This window comes from Telmatherina bonti (assembly GCF_933228915.1).
Source record: "Telmatherina bonti genome assembly, chromosome: 10".
Classification (NCBI taxonomy): Eukaryota; Metazoa; Chordata; class Actinopteri; order Atheriniformes; family Telmatherinidae; genus Telmatherina; species Telmatherina bonti.
In genome coordinates this window covers 29,658,502-29,676,405 of record NC_136628.1, presented here as the reverse complement: position 1 = coordinate 29,676,405, position 17,904 = coordinate 29,658,502, and the positions used below count along the sequence as shown (strand labels likewise).

The 17,904-nt window shown below is 39.1% G+C and overlaps 2 protein-coding genes across 2 annotated transcripts; both read left to right on the top strand.

Moving 5' to 3' along the window:
• Positions 1–4,386: 4,386 nt before the first annotated feature.
• dhx33 (DEAH (Asp-Glu-Ala-His) box polypeptide 33) lies at positions 4,387–12,502 on the top strand. The gene is made up of 12 exons (XM_079247185.1): positions 4,387–4,696; positions 5,194–5,354; positions 5,451–5,678; positions 5,769–5,939; positions 6,187–6,372; positions 6,539–6,650; positions 7,690–7,849; positions 8,058–8,146; positions 8,232–8,359; positions 8,473–8,676; positions 8,763–8,849; positions 11,055–12,502. Exons 1-12 carry the CDS (start codon positions 4,486–4,488, stop codon positions 11,361–11,363), a joined length of 2,046 nt encoding a protein of 681 aa, XP_079103311.1. The 5' UTR covers positions 4,387–4,485; the 3' UTR covers positions 11,364–12,502.
• Positions 12,503–13,242: 740 nt separating this feature from the next.
• Positions 13,243–16,080, top strand: c1qbp (complement component 1, q subcomponent binding protein). The gene is made up of 6 exons (XM_079247193.1): positions 13,243–13,625; positions 14,574–14,724; positions 14,811–14,901; positions 15,010–15,105; positions 15,186–15,311; positions 15,395–16,080. The coding sequence occupies exons 1-6, from the start codon at positions 13,373–13,375 to the stop codon at positions 15,542–15,544; spliced, it is 867 nt and encodes a 288-aa protein (XP_079103319.1). The 5' UTR covers positions 13,243–13,372; the 3' UTR covers positions 15,545–16,080.
• Positions 16,081–17,904: the final 1,824 nt, after the last annotated feature.

Sequence of the window (17,904 nt, the reverse complement as noted above, 5' to 3'; positions counted from 1 at the left end):
TCTAGCTGTTCAGTGCATCTTGTTAATTTAGTGAAAAGACATCTGTTGGATTTCAGTCTCAACTTTTTTTGGAAGTTTAAAAAATCCAACAGTTGTTGTGCAAAGCGCAGCAAGCACCGGACCTCCTCCTCACTGAGTGCAATCAAACCTTATCGTCTCCACTGACACACTCTTCCTGCATGTAAGGCAGAGATAGAGAGCAACACAAACATAGTGCCGATTCCACAGTTCCGCCTGCTTGCCTTCTCTCATGTCACCATTTGTCAGACACTAAGCCTTCTTATGTGCTATCATCATTTTCTGTGGGGGCATGCAGGCAGTTTTTTTCCTCCAGCTTCACAATTTACCCTTATATTCTTTTGCTGCAAGAAGCTTTGCATTTCAAATATTTTGCAAGAGGAAGTAAAGCTGCAAACTCACTTGTGCACAGATAAAAACAGCTGGCGTAAACTGGAATATTACAGTAAAGGTTTCCCACGGAACAACTCTTTCTGTCATCTGTGCCAAGTGCTTTGTAATCTCCAGAGATTAGTCAATGGGATGTATATTGGAATTAATTTTAAAGTGCTGATCAAAATCAGTTTAAAACCATTTTTGCTCCAAAACACATGAATATTTTCAGGAAATGACTACCAAATGGCTATCCTGAGAATCCAGTGGGTTTGCAAGGATTTGTGGGGATTTTACATGGATTGCTAAAGGTGTTATATGGCTCTATTATCCTTATTATAGAGCCATATAACAATAATAATATGAATAATAAGAAGAAGAACAATAAGAATAATAACAACAATAGTTCATAACCACTTCAGTTATCTGTCGGTGGTTAGTGCTTTCAGTTTGTTTTTCCATTTTGGTTCCTCTAACAGTTCCAGTTTTCAGTACCTGAAACATTCATTTGGTGCTTTACCTTTTCAATGTGTTTATGGAGCTTGAATTGTCATCTTGGATGCTCTGAGTCCTCTGCCTCCCTCTTTGTGCTTTGTGTAGCGCTACTGGACACAGTTTGAGATGAGCTTCTTTCACATTTTAACACTTGTGGTCTAAACTTCCTCATATGGCCAGCTTATTATCCTACCAGGTGAATCGGATCACTGGCAGGGCATTGCCAGGATCTTGTATTCACCATTGAGTTGGCTTCTCAGGACTTGGCTTACTCGTTGCAGATATCTGACTGTTGCAGATTTCATTATGGCTGGTGTGTGTATATACCTATACAAAATGTATAGGTGTATAGATATCTGTATAGATAAGCGGGTATGCGTGCTTATGTACATGCAAATGTATGTAGGTCATTCTCTTTCTCATTCTTTCTTTTGTCTTTCTTTCTCTCTTTTTGTCTCTACGAGGTGTCTTTTCTTTTCTTTTCTTTTCCATTCTCTTTCTGTCCCTCTTCTGTCCTCTCCAGTCCGGTCCAGCAGTACAAACTTTGTAATACAAACAATTATGCAAAATAAATAGAAAAATAAAATAAAAATCCAGAATATCAAGGGGAGCATTATACCTATGATGCTTCTCTTGGCAAAATAAATTTGCCCAGCAGAATACAGCATCCAGAAAATCCATCTTGCCTGCTTAAATGCTGGACAAGAGAAAAAAAAAAAAAAAAAAAGATTTTATTATGGCCTCCTCATTGTTGCCGATGGCAGATTGTATTGTATCGTAACCCTGTATGGACCTTCCCTCTCCCTGTCACCATTCACCTGCATTCTGATGTCCCTGTGGTAAATTCTGGATGTGGATTAATGAGTCAGTGTCTTACTCTTGGCATGCAGTTGTATGTGCTGGTGGTGTAATGTGGATTATGTTGTCTTGGCACACTTTGCTCCCCTCAGTACAAAACAAGCATGTATAGTACAGTTTAAAAGGCAATCTGAGTATTGTTTCTTACCATGTCCATGGCCTTTTATGACCACAGTGTACCCTTCTTCTTCCTGTATGTTCATTCAATAAATCTGCAGTCACTGCATAATTCTATTATGTTCATATGGGTCAAAATCTCAGGAATGTTAAGTTGTAGAACTTTTCTCTTTACCAGCGTCTACAGAGAAATGAAGAAAACAATGACGTTGCTGAACCAAGTAAAAGTGTTATTTATAAAAGAGAAACAGGTCACACGCTAACTGTTTACACATCTGAATGTTGGAGCTTTCTGACTGTCCAGAGCGAGTTCAATTTGTATATTTTGTTAAACTGCTTGCTGGAGCAGCTGAAAAACACAGAAGTTCCTCCCAACTTTCCCAGAGTAGTCCGTCCTTGAATTAGAGAGTTTCATTTTCTCAGACCAGCCTGACCTGGAGTGCCAGGTCATTACTGACCATCTGCCAATAACAGCTCTATGGCAATCCAGACAGCTGTAGTGGGGAGATGTTGCTGGATAGAAAAGGAAAGAAAAGAAAAAAGAAAAAAAACAATTGTGATAACTGGCAGAATTCATGCTGTGATGATTGTTAATGTTCGTGGCAACAACATGTATTATGGAAAAGTCTGAGAAACTTTTCACTTAAATCCTGAACAAAAACATCAGGTGTGCTTTCAGATCCAAGTAGCAATTGTTACTGTTAATTTGAACCTCGGGTTGATAACAGTTAATATTGACACTGCATGGGATGGTGTTAAAGTAAAATAACAAATAAGTTAATTTATTCTTAGGCTGTTTGAGCAGCAAAGTGTCAAACTAACAGACTGTCAGTAGCTGTCATGGATTTAGCTTAAAAAGAATCTCTTTGCTGGAAAAAAAAAATTTTTTTTAAAAAGTTGCTGCTTATCTTGGCAAACATGTCACTGAATGACAAAATCAGGAGAAAAATAAACGATATTTTTGCTTGTCAGGACCAAGTTACCAAGTATGTTACACAATTTCCTGTGAATTTCTTAATTACCTGTTTTCTGCGGTAAGCAGGTTTCGACATTCCTTCCACAAATTGAACCACTACAGTCCAAAAGTCTGTTGAAAGTAAAGTGAAACAAAATCTAAAGTTTGATTCAACAGCCAGATTGTCACAGATTAAACGTTTCCACTACAGATTTTTGTTATTTTTCTCAATGTAAATACGGCTGAAGGAAGCATGATAAGAGCTAGTCAAGCTGCAGATGAATAAAGAAAAACAATATTCCACTGTTGTGTTTGCTTACATTTTCCATTGAGCTTTATAACCTTGTTATTCCCCTGAGGGAAAAGGTGATCCTGTCAGATTATGTTTGTACAACTTTGAGCTCTCTTTCAGGCCTTGACGCCATGACAGAATGTAAAATAATAAAACAAATCCACAAAGCTAACTGTTACAGTTTCATAGTCAGGTCTCAGAAAATGTATTGCAATGAAAAAGAAGCATTTAATTTAAAAAAAAAAAAAAAAAAAAAAAAGTAGTGGTTTAAATTTGTGGTTGTTTTTCTTAGGGAAAAAAATGATCAACACCAATTTCTATTCCCATCTGCTGGAAATTACTGAAAAGCAATACACTAGCTTTCATCATTTTGGAGTTAAAAAATTTTAAGGAAATTTAAAATGCAAAATATATATTCACAATATGGTTTTTGTTATTCCTAACCTTCATAACTGGAGGATTATTTTGCAATAATGTATTAAAAGTAATTCCATATGATAGTATTACTAAAGACTGAAAAAAGGTGGCATATATAATATTAAATAACAAAAAAATAAATAAAAATAAAAACAAAATCTTCTTTCCAGTAAATATTTAACTGATAATTCAACCAAAGCAACCATCTAAACAATTAAGCAAAATTTAAAGAAGCAGCCATAACCTTTTTAAACTACATGCATTGTAGGATCCTGATTTGTTTGGCTTCAATCACTGCCACAGACAAACAAATATTTCACTAGTAATGTGTCCAACCAAGTCATGGGTATGAAGAGTTAAACCTTTATTTGTAAATTCTGCACATTTAACAGACACAGTGTATATTTGTTTCTTTCTTTCTTTTTTTTTTTTCTTTTTTACCTCTAGTGGGATAATATTATAAGAATTAAATAAATTTAAAAAAAGATAAATAAAAATTAAATAATAAAATGGAGTGAAATAATATCAAACAAAAGAAAACAGAATAAATTGTTTAGCATGTTACATTTATTTGGTACTTTTTAGCTTTTAGCCCTGCCAGTAAAATAGTATATTTAAAAAAACTGCATTAAAAATAAATTATCCTGCTTTTTCAGTCTGTAGACAGCTAGATAGATAGATAGATAGATAGATAGATAGATAGATAAAATGACATTATATAAGGTATTATTTGTCTTCCATACATTCACTTCATTCTCTGAACGCGACAGGCCGATGACGTCAAACGCGTGCGCTGAATGTGACCACGTGGTGACGTTTTTGCAGAGGTAGCAAAACATCCGCATTGACGCTCGTCTCTCGGCGAGGAAGACAAAACTTTTCTTTAATTTCTATTTGACACCAAAGAGTCGCAAGAAAAAGCAGCAGAGGTTTTCGTTTCCACGGCTCCTTCCTCTAGACCATGCCCCACGACCCCGACCCTCCTCCGGCGAAAAGGTTCAAGCCGGGGTCTGTTTTTTTCCGCCTCGAGAAGAATAAACCTGGAATGCTGCTGCCTCGAAAGGGAAATGTGACCATTCCTATAGACGTCCAGAGGAAACAGCTTCCGATCTACCAGGCGAAACCTCAGCTGCTGAACCAGCTGAGGCAGCTTCACAGTGCCATTGTAATCGGTAAAGAACTGTTATCCAACACTACTACACCATGGTTCAGACTGCCAGCTAAAGTCCACTTTGAAATGCAGATTAATTTGCACATTTATAGTAAATGCAGTTTTTAATGAAAGCATGGGAGCTTTGCATTCATTTGCAGAGCTCTGAAACTGTCTAATGATATTGTACAAGCTCTGGTCTGTCCTAGAATAAGCTCTGTCAGGTTCACATTTAATATGGGACAAACTGGCACTATGTTTGTAAGTCTTCTTGCATTGCACTTCTTTTTTTTTTTTAATTGTATCTACCATTTTGGTTTTTTTTTTTTCCATTTGATTTTATTTATTTATTTATTTATTTAAATTCTAAGGACCTAGATTCTATGTCCTTAATAAAGCCTGAATTGAATTGAATTGTATTGAATTGAATTGTATTACTACACAGCAGTGAGCTGTGCAATGCTTTTTTTTTTTTTTTTTTAAATAGATTTGTCACATTTTTGTGTCCTTGTGCTTCAGGTGAGACTGGCTCTGGAAAGACCACTCAGATCCCTCAGTATCTGTATGAAGCAGGTATCGGCCGTCAGGGCATAGTCGCCATCACGCAGCCACGTCGAGTTGCTGCAATCTCATTGGCAGGAAGAGTAGCAGAAGAGAAGAGAACTCAACTTGGCAAGCTGGTATCCAAAACATTAAAAAAACAAACAAACAAACCCATAACTCTGCATATATCAAACTTCTTGTGTTGTGGCATTAATTTCAAGTCTTCCTTTTAGGTTGGCTACACGGTGCGATTTGAAGATGTCACCTCTTCAGAAACAAAGCTGAAGTTCATGACAGATGGCATGCTCCTGCGCGAGGCCATCGGAGACCCCTTACTGCTGCGCTACACTGTAGTGGTCCTGGATGAAGCTCACGAGCGCACTGTGCACACGGATGTCTTATTTGGTGTGGTTAAGACCGCTCAGCGCAGACGCAGAGAACAAAATAAGATCCCCCTGAAGGTAGGAGGATGATGTCGGAGCTTCAGGTTTCTCTGTTTTAAAAGTTTCTGTTCACACACCTGAAAACTTTTCTTGTCTTTTTCGTAACAGGTCATAGTGATGTCGGCCACAATGGATGTGGATTTGTTCTCCGAGTACTTCAACAAGTCGCCTGTGTTGTACCTAGAGGGAAGACAGCACCCCATTCAGATCTACTACACCAAGCAGACTCAGTCGGACTATCTGCAAGCTGCACTTGTTTCTATTTTCCAAATCCACCAGGTAGCCTTCACTTTCTTTAGGAGAGAAACACCTAGTGTTACTGGTTAACTGATAAGCTAAGGCTCCTGACAAAACAGATCTCGCCCACTGAATCTTACGTTTATGTAAGTTTAAATCAAAGCCGAACATGCGCTTGACCTCTTTTCCCTTCAGCTTTGCAGAGAATCTGTATGTTTACAGTTTTGTTGCACACTTAAATAAGTGAGATGATCCTTTTTGACATGCTGTCCTCATTGCTTGTGCACAGGAGGCACCACCTTCCCACGACATCCTAGTTTTCATGACAGGTCAAGAGGAGATTGAGGCTCTGGCGAGGACATGTCGAGACATCGCCAAGCATCTTCCTGATAGCTGTGGCCCCATGGTAGTCATCCCTTTGTATGCGTCTCTACCCCCAGCACAGCAGCTCAGGGTCTTCCAGCCAGCTCCAAAGGTAAATTCATCTGTAAACACATGAGATCAACAGTGTGGACATGCACTCTTATTCTGTAGTGGTCCTTGATGATGGAGCACGGTGCTCTATTGTTCTTATTTGTGCATTTGACATTATGCTGCAGCTTTTTTTAAAAAAAAAGTTTGTCCCATCTGCTGCCTTCCAGGGCTGCAGGAAGGTCATCCTCTCCACCAATATTGCAGAGACATCAGTTACAATCTCTGGGATCAAATACGTCATAGACACAGGGATGGTGAAGGCCAAACGGTTCAATCCCGGTGAGATGATTCAGTCATCACACATGTATTTACATGTGAAGATATCAGCTCAATGCTTACTTCACTTTTTTAGTATTTTATCTTGTAGGCTTTCCAGAAGGACCCAAACCCACCACAGGGCATCTGAAAATGTTGATTTATAAAGCAAGGATTGAATGTAGTGATTTAGATCATGCGTACATAAGGAATAGTGAGAAGAAGGATGATTCTATACAATCTGACTACTGTTTAAAACATCAGGAATGGTTAGGACCTCTCTTCTACCACTTTGTGGTTGAGCTGTTCTTACGGTCTGAGTAAGAACCTTATTACCGGAGTGTGTTTCAGGTTCTGCTGAAAAGAAAATCAAAAAAACATGCCGAACCTTTCCTCACGTAGTTTTCTGATACTGAGGAAGACATTTAGTTCTCAACTATCTTTTTAAACCTTAAGTTTTATCCTCCTGATGGTAAATTACTTTAAAAACCGCCAGAGCCGGGAAAGCAGCTCCTTCTTTTGGGTGTTGATGTTAAACAGCTAGCATCAGCAACTACAAGCTGATGCTAACTTTTATGAGTTTGTCCTTTGCATCTGGAGACTTTTATGATTGTGGAGCATCTTTATTACATTACAAACTCTTCAATTTTAAGATGTTCGACAATTATCTTGCATCCTTGGAAAAAGTTTGTTTTTATGGAAATTGCATTTCTGATGCCATCCGGCTCTTTCGTTTTCATTGCTGAGAGAAAAGAAACTGGAGAAGTAGATTTGTAAGCAGTGTAACATCGTAGTTCATTCAGGTAATAATAATAAAGCACATGTGAGTCTTTATCAGAGATTAATCTACAGAGTATTTGCTTTACTCTGATTATTTAGTTCCCTCCGCAGCCATACTCATCTGTTCAAGAAAGTATCATAGTGCTCGAATGTGGTGTTTTAAGCTTGACTCACTTCACTTCATAACCCTCCTGATATTTACCATCTTTATTTCTAAAGCAGAGGCTTCTCCGTGTTTTGCATTGTTGGTTCATGTATTTGTGTGTAAATGTTTGGCTCTCAGACAGCGGACTGGAGGTGCTGGCAGTGCAGCGGGTTTCGAAGGCGCAGGCATGGCAGCGAGCGGGTCGGGCTGGCAGGGAGGACTCCGGCTTCTGCTACCGGCTCTACACGGAGCAGGAGTTCGACAATCTCATCCCTATGACGGTGCCTGAGATCCAGAGGTAGAACACAAAGTCTGAGATGCTCGCTGCGTGCGGATCAGCAGCTTCTGTGTGTTGATATTTCTAGGTCAGAGTGATTAAATAGCTTTTCTGCTCCCTGTGTGTGTGTGTGTGTGTGTGTGTGTGTGTGTGTGTGTGTGTGTGTGTGTGTGTGTGTGTGTGTGTGTGTGTGTGTGTGTGTGTGCGTGCGTGTGCGTGCCTTTTGCAGGTGTAACTTGGCCGGTGTGATGCTGCAACTCATGGCACTAGGGATTCCAGATGTGATGAATTTCGACTTTATGTCCAAGCCTTCTCCAGGTGATATGCCATTGGTCATGAGCCTCTGTACATTTCCGGTCCGTGCAGGACTTGCAGTGGTAGCAATGTGTCTTGTTTATCCCAGAGGCCATCCGTTCTGCTGCGGAGCATTTGGAGCTGCTGGGAGCCGTGGAAAGAAAAGAAGGGCGAATTCTCCTCACTGCTTTGGGGAAGAAGATGGCCAGCTTTCCTCTTGAGCCCAGATATGCCAAAGTAAAGTGATCTGCTTCTGCTCTGATCTTTTTTGTATATTTTGCCTCCAAAAAATCTACATTGTGCAGAAAAATTTATCTCTACACTTCTGTCTCGTATGCTTTGTCTCACAGACCATCCTAATGTCCCCGGACTACTCCTGCTCCGAGGAGATCCTGAGCATTGTGTCTCTGCTCTCAGTGGACACCGTGCTGTACAACCCTCCGGCCAGGCGGGAGGAAGTCCTCGCAGCACGCAAGAAGTTCGCCTCCAGTGAGGGAGACCACGTAACACTGCTCAACATTTACAGAGCGTTCAAGAAAGTCTCCGGTAATAAGGTAGGAGTTTGTAAATGTACATGACTAAAGTAAACACGGAAATACCGCTGCTCACTTTGAAATGTATCGCATGTCTACATCTGAAGGAGTGGTGTCGGGAGAACTTCGTCAACAGCAGGAACATGGGTCTGGTGAAAGAGGTCCAAGCACAGTTAAGAGAAATCTGCCTCAAGGTAAACATCTGTTGTTCTCTTGACTCAGCAATGATGTGTTCAGATAATTCGTTAAGTAAGACTCTGACTCAACAAACAGGAAGGGCTGACATGTTGTTTGGCAATGAAGACCAAAAAAAAATAGTAACATTAATTACAGTATTTGAGGTTTGATCTTCACACACACACACACACACACACACACACGCACACACACACAACTCATTTCTATTGGTAGGTAAACTATTTGCATGAGAGCTCCACTGCCATTGTAAATGAATGGAAAAACACACAGTGTGGAATCAAGTCATACAAGAAAACTTGTAATTAGTATTTCTAAAGCAAATAGTTGTGCAAAATGTGATGAGCTGTTGGACATAACTATTTAAAGGTACAGTTTGTAAGAATCACTGACATCTAGTGGTACAGATGGGCATATAAATGACTTCAAATGCCAAGCACAAGTGGATGAACGGTGGCTGTCAGTTGCCAAAATTCTTCTGGAAGTAAACTTATTTTCATCTGTGAGTGGATTCAGTGGCCTCAGGTGTAGCAGTGACTGCGCAACAAGTAATTACTTCAACACTGTGTTCATGTGTGCTGTCTTATATGATCTTCTGAAGGCACTACCTATCCTAATTGTTGCTCTAGCATTTTTTAAATGCAATCACCACTGCAGTTTTAAACTGGGTTGTTTGTCCCTTTCGAGACACCTTAGTAAAAATTGTGGCTCAAATATGAAATGAAATTTAATTAAGTGAAATATGCTTCATTAATCCCAGAGGGAAATTCATTTCATAGCAAGGTTTTGTTGTTCTTTATAAAAAAGTGTTGTGTAGAGAATGGGAGAAATCGTCTTTAGCAGCTTGTGCAGGTATTCTTACTGGACAATCAGCTCCAGCGGCTCCAGAGTTTTTCCCCAGCACAGAACCTGCCATCTTGCTGTTTCTGATGCTGCTGCCCGATAAGTGAAAAGTTGGTTGCACTTTCCTCAACAGACTTATAGAAGATGAGCTACATTTGGGGGCAGATGCTGAATGATCTCAGCTTTTTAAGAAGCAGAATCTCCTCCGTCCTTTCTTAAGTGTCTTTGTGCTGCATTTCCAGTCTAGTTTGTTGTCTAGCTGAACTCTGAGGTACTAGTATTCCTCCACCACCTTTTCTGCCAAGGTGTAGACAGTATATATGTCTATGTCTAAGTTTATTCTCGTTACTCCTGAAGTCAACCATCCAGTTTTGTTGATATCAAAGATCAAGTAGTTGTTTATTTTATTGATATGGCAGCTGCCATATATGTGGACCCTCAGCAAGTAGACATAAATTTCTCATTCTGAGAGAATCAAAAGTTATTTTAGTAAAATGATTAGAGACAAATAGAAATAATGTTTTACACACTGCATTTTGCCAAAACCGTAGAAAGGTTATCTTCCTTTGAGTAAGCAGTTCAACACGGAGTGATAAAAGATAAGCTGTGTCTAATTTTTGAGGTAAATCCTCACAAAATGGGAAGAGAAGCAAACATGTTGAGCAATGAAGGATCAGAGTTTGAGAATATCCATCCATCCATTTGCTTCATTTTTAATTTTCTTATGGGTACCGGGATGCTGGAGTCTATCCCAGCAGTCTTTGGGTGAGAGGCAGGGTACACCCTGGACAGCTCACCTGTCCATCACAGGGAGTTTGGCAATAGGAGACTTAAAATGTGCCTGAAAATACAAATGGCTTAACAAAAGAAATAGAAATAAGTGGGCAGGAAGGAGGAGTCAGTGTAAGTGATCACCCTCCCAGAAACTAGCCAGTGTGATGAGGGAAATGGAATTAACATCTCCACCTGAACATGGTAATATTGAGTTTAAAGAAGCAGTCAGGGAGTGTGGATGATTTGTTCAGTGACTTGGTGATTAATCACAGATGCTTTTGTGTAGTTCATGGCCATGAACATGTAGAAAGATGACTGCCTGTTGAAAATGAAGATCCTACGTTGTTGATGATGTGGTTGATATTAGATGGAGGACTGGGTAAAATGGATGTCTTTATCTGCAGTAAAGGGACAGGGGACATGGCAATAAACACCTCCCCTCCATCAGTCAAAAGGAGGATTGGTGATGCAGAGATCTTGTTAAGGATGATCTTGCTTGTGTGTGTACCACATCTCTGATAGATTGAATTGCTTGACCAAACCAGTTCATTTGACCTCTTTTAACCAAACACTTCCCATCTTCCCAGCTGAATCTGAAGCTGGAGTCGTGTGGATCAGAAATGGGAAACATTCGCCGCTGCCTCGCTCACGGGATGTTCACCAACGCTGCAGAGCTGCAGCCTGACGGCAGCTACTTGGCTCTGGACACCCACCAGCCCGTGGCTATCCACCCCTCGTCCGTCCTTTTCCAGGCCAAGCCGTCCTATGTCATCTTTAATGAGCTCTTGCACACTTCACGGTGCTACATGAGAGACCTCTGTTTGGTGGACGCTGACTGGCTGCTGGATGCAGCGCCGGAGTACTTCGGCCGCAAACTGCACCTCACAAAGAGCTAACAGGACGTCTGCCTCAAATCCTAATGTCCTGGGGGTTTTTTTGCAAGTCAGTGTAGGATAAAGTATGTTGTGAACTTTCCTGAACTCCTCTACCTCTGAGCTGACATGGACCTGTTTCTGTTAGCACTTCTGATCTGCATGTCAAGGCCTCTGTCAAGTTGTCCGCGCGGCCTTAAACAATCAGTTGTTAAAGGCTGCGCTGCTTCTGTGCAACAGAATTCCATCTCACCATTCAGCTACATGTTTAGCATCTATTTAGGAGGTTCTTTGTTAGGTGTTGCATGTGGTCTTACAGCACAGATTACTTCACACAAGCATGTTTAATACTGGACTAAAAACAGTCAAACTGCTACTTTTTATTTTTGTAAACTGAACGAAGATAACTACTAACAGTGTTCAAAATGCTGTAACAGACCAGTTATGGCTGTTTTCATAAAAAAGGCTATGTTTGCCACTTAAAAAATAGCTTTTAGAAGCAATGAGAAGCTTAAAGAAGTCTTAAACTTTCTCAGCAGATAGTTTGGAGCTGATACAGAATGGTCTTTTTATTTACAAAGTTTGTAAGTTTATGCTAACCTATCAAAACCAAACAAAACAAAAAAAAAATTTAATAAGTTTTCACATCGTGACACTTTTTTTGCTATGACATTTAACATACAGCCTTTGCTATGCTAGCTTGTGCATGCTGTTTTTCTTCATCAGTTTAAGCCATTTGTTCCCAAAGTCACATGCATGTCAGGAGAATCGGCATGTCTTCTCTCTACAGTGTTGCACAGGTACTCAGCCCCCACACAGATGTGTATGCTGACTGTTAGTGTATACAGTGCATGAGATGATAGGCAATGATCTGGTCACTCAGGTCCTCAATAAGCTCTAGAATGTAAATCATATCATCTTGAAGAACAGGATGGAAAATACTGGTATCCTTTCTTTTAACTGGACTCAGGATTGTACAATATATACTAACCAGAATAAATTACATAAACATTTTTTAACTTTGACACCAAATGCATCTATGGTTCCCTGTGGAGAATTGCCAAAATATGATGTACATTTGTTTACAGAATCTCTTAAGGGGGAAAAAAAAAAAAGATCTGCACATATTTTACATGTCTGCATGTAAAAGGAAAATTTAATGCATGCCTTTGATGAATTTATTAAGCATAAATATGTTTATTCTTTTGTAGTCTTTCAAAAATAACAATTGTTATAATTTATAATAAAAAATATGTCTTCCATTTGTTGCAGAGCACAAGTTTGCCTGAGCAATTATTCTGAGAGACACATGGAAATATCTAAGTTTTAACCCAGTGACCCTTTTAGAAGATAGATGGTGATGGTGACCAACCCATTGGGAGTTTAAACATGTTGCCCAACAGCACCATCTGCTGGCATTACAACTACATGCTTTTAATGATGCAACTGTTTCACAACCGGTCTTCCACTTCTGCTCAGAAATTTGTTAATCCGGTGTCAGGGAAGTAATGATGCAACTGATGTTTCCATATCAGACATTATTCTGCTTTAATCGATTTCCAAGTCCTCTCTGTTTTTATTGGGAGATATTACGTAAGCTTTCTATTACATTAGCTTAGAGCACAGATTGTATAAAAGAGACTTTAAGGTGGTTTTTTTGGCCAAACCTTCCAGTTTTACTGAAGTCAAAACGGAAACTGGGTCGATACTTACTGTAGCCACAAGGCGGAAACCACTAGCTGCATCACGAGTAATAATTTTAAAATATTTATTCATTTATTAATCTTCCATTTATTTTTTTAAAAAATGTTTTAAATGACATTTTTAATTTTTTTCTTTAAAATTGGTAACCTTTTCACTTTTGAAGTATTACTTCCGGTGCAGAGGTCATAGTGACGCTAGGTCAATGTGTCCTTCCACACGTGTTGTCTGTGTCTTCCAGAAGCAGTAGTGCTGGGTGGTGTTCAGGGTTTCCTGTGTGAGCTTAAATCAAATTATTTTGTTGTTGCACTGCTTTTTACATTTACACAGTCATGCTAAAGTCGGTAGTGCGCGCGGTTGGAGCCGCAGTTCGCCTTTCTACAGCTACGACATCCACAGCGCGAGCTCTGCCGCTCAGCTGTCCGACACTGTGCTCTCCCAGTTCGGCAACAACGCGGCCCTTCACCCGGTCTCTGTGGATGTTCAGTAATAACGGAGCTTCGTCTGGATACAGGCCCAAACTGTTCAGCTCTAAGGTGTTGAGTCCATCGGGGTCGTGTGGATGTGGAGGGCTGCACACAGAAGGTAACATTCCGGTTTTATTTTAAGGTTGCCAATTAGCTGGTGAGCTAACTCCTTGTTGCAGTCAGTAAGTGGTTTTAAATGTAGGCTGACAAGTCATTAATTTAACACTACTTATTATTAGGGGTGCGAAAATCGGGATTTTTTTGCTTCACAATTTCAAAATCGACTTTTTATTATAAAATCATTGTTTTCCCCCAATAAATAAAAATAATCCATTGTAAATTTTTGTCATTTTTATTGCTTTTTTTTTTCTTTTTTTTTTTAATTGATCTTTTTACTTGGGCATTATAGCAGCAGAATTATGATCTGGCTACTGTGTTTTCTCCTAATTGAAATCAAGGAAAACGGCGAGCTAAAAAAGTTTTGTAAATTTTTTTTGTTTTTAATATACAAAAATCAGTAATATTGAAAAATTTTGAAAATCGCAATTTAAATCGAATCAGCACCCAAAAATCGAATCGAATCGGCCGTAGGCATTTCGGCACAACCCTACTACTTATCATAAATGAACAAACGCAAATGGCACATAATTAAACGGGGCCCTTTGTGTGAAATGTAGCATCCTTGTACTGTGAAGAGTTGGTTTACCTTGTACTGTACAGATACTCAGAGGTGGAAACATTGAGTACCAGGGATTAGTTTACTTAAAGTCATTGGAAGCTGTTAATAGACTCCCTCCTCTTGCATGTGATAACATTAAGTAGTTTAGTGAAAGACACTCTGATCCATAGAATATCATTTTTGGGACATTTGCCATATCCAATGTACAGTGTAGTTAATTTGCTTCAAGTACACATTAACATGGTTTAATTTTCCTCAAGTAAAAGCTGATAATTGTGCCTCTTTGGATAAACTCAAAATTATACTGAATGAGGTAAATCTTGACATCAAGATTGCTGTGTATACGGTCTGGTACCCTCCTACAATGTTGCTGCTTATTTTCAACAGGTGACAAAGCCTTTGGTGACTTCCTGACTGATGAAATCAAAGAAGAGAAAAAGATCCAGAAAAATAAAGCTCTTCCCAAAATGTCAGGTGGATGGGAGCTGGAGATGAACGGCACGGAGGCTAAACTCACAAAAAATGTTTCTGGAGAAAAGTAAGGCCCCCAAAATGTACTCATTCCGTGTAGACAAAATTGTGGCAGTAAATGAGCTCACTGTTGACTCTCCTTTTGTTTTTCAGAATTACCGTCACATTCAATGTCAATAATAGTATTCCACCAAACTTTGAAGAGGAGGCGGAGCAAGGGCAGCAGCAGAAATCAGCAGAAGAGGTGAGCGTTAGAAGTCTTCCTTGTATTTGTGATCTGCTTTTATAAAAAAATATGAGCAGTGCATCTGCCTGAAAGGTGATTAACTTGAAATCTCTTTCCTTTTTTCAGCCAGAAATTGTGTCCACACCCAACTTTGTGGTGGAAGTAACTAAACAGGCTGCAAAACATGTCCTTGTATTTGATTGCCATTTTCCTGAAGATGAGGTGATTAAATAATAAAAAGAAATCCACCTTTAAAGATATACGTTTCAGGTAACTATAGAGGCTGAATTTCCATGTTGTAGATGAGTCATGGTGAGGGCGAGGAGGACAGCGACATCTTTGCTATCCGGGAAGTCAGTTTCCAGCCGGAGGGAGATTCAGACTGGAAGGAAACCAGCTACACACTTAACACAGACTCTCTGGACTGGGTAAGAGCTGCTACACTGAATTAAAAAAAAAAAAATACAAGGGCTCCATCTTTCTATCCTTAAGACTGTTACATTATTTTCAGGCGCTGTATGACCACCTCATGGACTTCCTGGCTGACCGTGGTGTTGACAACACCTTCGCTGATGAACTTATGGAGCTGAGCACCGCCATCGAGCATCAAGAGTACATCAAGTTCCTGGAAGATCTCCAAGGCTTTGTAAAATGTAACTAATTTTAAACCTAAACCATAATAGTCCCTTTTCTACAACCAAGAGCCTGACAACGGTGGATAATGACTGGTTAGTGTGTGTTTGATGCCCCCAAAGAGACTGATGATGACTTGTTAGTGTTTGTGAGTCGCCTAGAGTTGGCACATTAAAACTCGGCAACAGATGTTTCATCTTTGTTCAAATGTGGCTTATTTTTCTGTAGTTTAACCAAGGTCATTTAAATTAAATGTGTAAAAGGCCACAGTGACAATGTGAAGAAACCATAAGACTCAATCCTGGATGGCAGATGTGGTGCAGTCAGCATTTGTGAATGTTTTGAAAGTGATAAAAGGAGGTCACTTTTCATTTGAATATATGTGACAGCCTTTGTTTATATAGATAAAAGCTTTCAAGTCTTATTTCAGGTTGGCAAAGTAACAAAAGATAAAGCTCAACTTTAAAATAGTTCAACTGTGAACAATGTTCTTCAGAGATGGGAAATCAGTCCAATAAAACGATTTGATAACGGGAATAAATTTGGTCTTTTTTTTTTTTTTTTTACACAAATAATGTAGATTGCTCTTTTATGGATTTGACTTTTCAGTGTAAAGTTACAAAGTAGGTGTAAAGAAATGCAGTATGTGTGGAGGGTTTTTCTACTTATTGATGATGGTTTGATATGAGGCCATCTCTAAAGATGTTGCCATCTTGCACTCTTCTGCTGCCGTAGTTCCAACTGGACAAACAAGTCTTAGACTTCATGTAGATTATTTGTTTTAGAGTTATCTGAAATGTAACCTTTGTAAATGAAAGGGGGAGTTTTAAGATTATGGTTTGTATACAAGTTTACCACTAGACGTCACTAAATCCCACATGCAGGGCATTAAGCTGAACATGTGGGAAGAATCCAGCTGTATGTTGGTTTGCAAACAATTGACAAAAGGATTTTGACATGAATGTGCAGATAAAGTGTAGTTGACGAGAAATCAGTTTTATTCAATTAAATGTGATGTGCTTTTTACATAACATTTAATGCTGTGAGAAGTTTAAAATCCTTTAATGGTTCTGCACAATTTAAAGCCAATATTAAATGTGGACTACATGAATAAATAAAATCCTGGAAGGAATTACTGAACTATAAAAATGGAAGAAAAGGGATCGTTTAAAAGTCCATTAAAATATCTTAATCACCGAGACTTTCTATACAAAGTCTTGATGTCCTATCATCTCCAGAAATACTCTGATGACCCTGTAGACTGTAGTTGTGGGTTGTATGAGTGATGGACAAGAAGCTGAGTTCAGGGGACTGGTCATTCAATATGAGTGATGAATTGAAAACAATCACCTCATATTCAGCACAAACTAAAAGTAATAGGAATAAACAAGTCAGTGTTTACATCCTGGAGAAGTAGTGGAACAATACAAGTACCTTTGAGTTCATTTGGAATATAAAAATGCGACAAAGAAGCATTTACAAGAAGCGACAGAGCAGAGGAAGCTGACATCCTTCAGTATCTGCACCAAAATGTAGCATAACTACTGTATACTGTGTATACCAAGGATCCTAAATCCAGGTCTTCGAGGACCGGTGTCCTGGAGGTTTTCCAAGGATCCCAGCTGCAACACACCTGATTTAAATCAATGTGTATTTAGCAGACATATGCAGGGCTTGTCTGAGTCTGGTGTGTTCCAGCAGGGACACTAGGTAGGAAAACCTGCAGGACACCGGGCTTTGGAGACCAGGATTGAGAATCCCTGGTGTACACGATTATTTGGCAAGTTCTATTTTTAAGGATTCATACTCTAAGTCAATTCAAAACATTAGTAAACCTCATACATGAATATTAAAAGAAGTATAGGGGGAGTTTTGGCTTTTGGGTGAACATCTGGTCAGAATGATATAATTAAGGGAAAAATTACAATCCACGTTTATTTTTACATATTGAAATGAAAAGAAAAAAGCTGTTTAAACAAACATTTCTGACATCGCAAAAGTGACATAAAGCCAGCTTTCTTTTAAGATGGCCCATAAACCCTCCATTCTTGGAGTCTGTCTTTTTCCTGATCCGCTAATGATCAACTGCTTATCAGCAGCGACCGTAGCCTTCCAGGCATAATTTGCACAGGTGTGGTGTTTTTCTTTTTTTTTAATCTTGTGAATTTCTGGTTTAAGCCTAAAAGATTTGAACAAAGACGAAAGCATGAGAAAATTTTTTCTATGCTTTTTTTTTTTTTGCTATTTTACTTTAGGCCCACAACAACAACATGGTATCTTGTTGTTGGAATTTATAATATAAGAACAGTGAAATTGTTAAACTTGAAAAAGTAATGGGATTCAAAAAGACATTTTCTTCTGGCATTACACACCTAGTGGTGGTGAAGA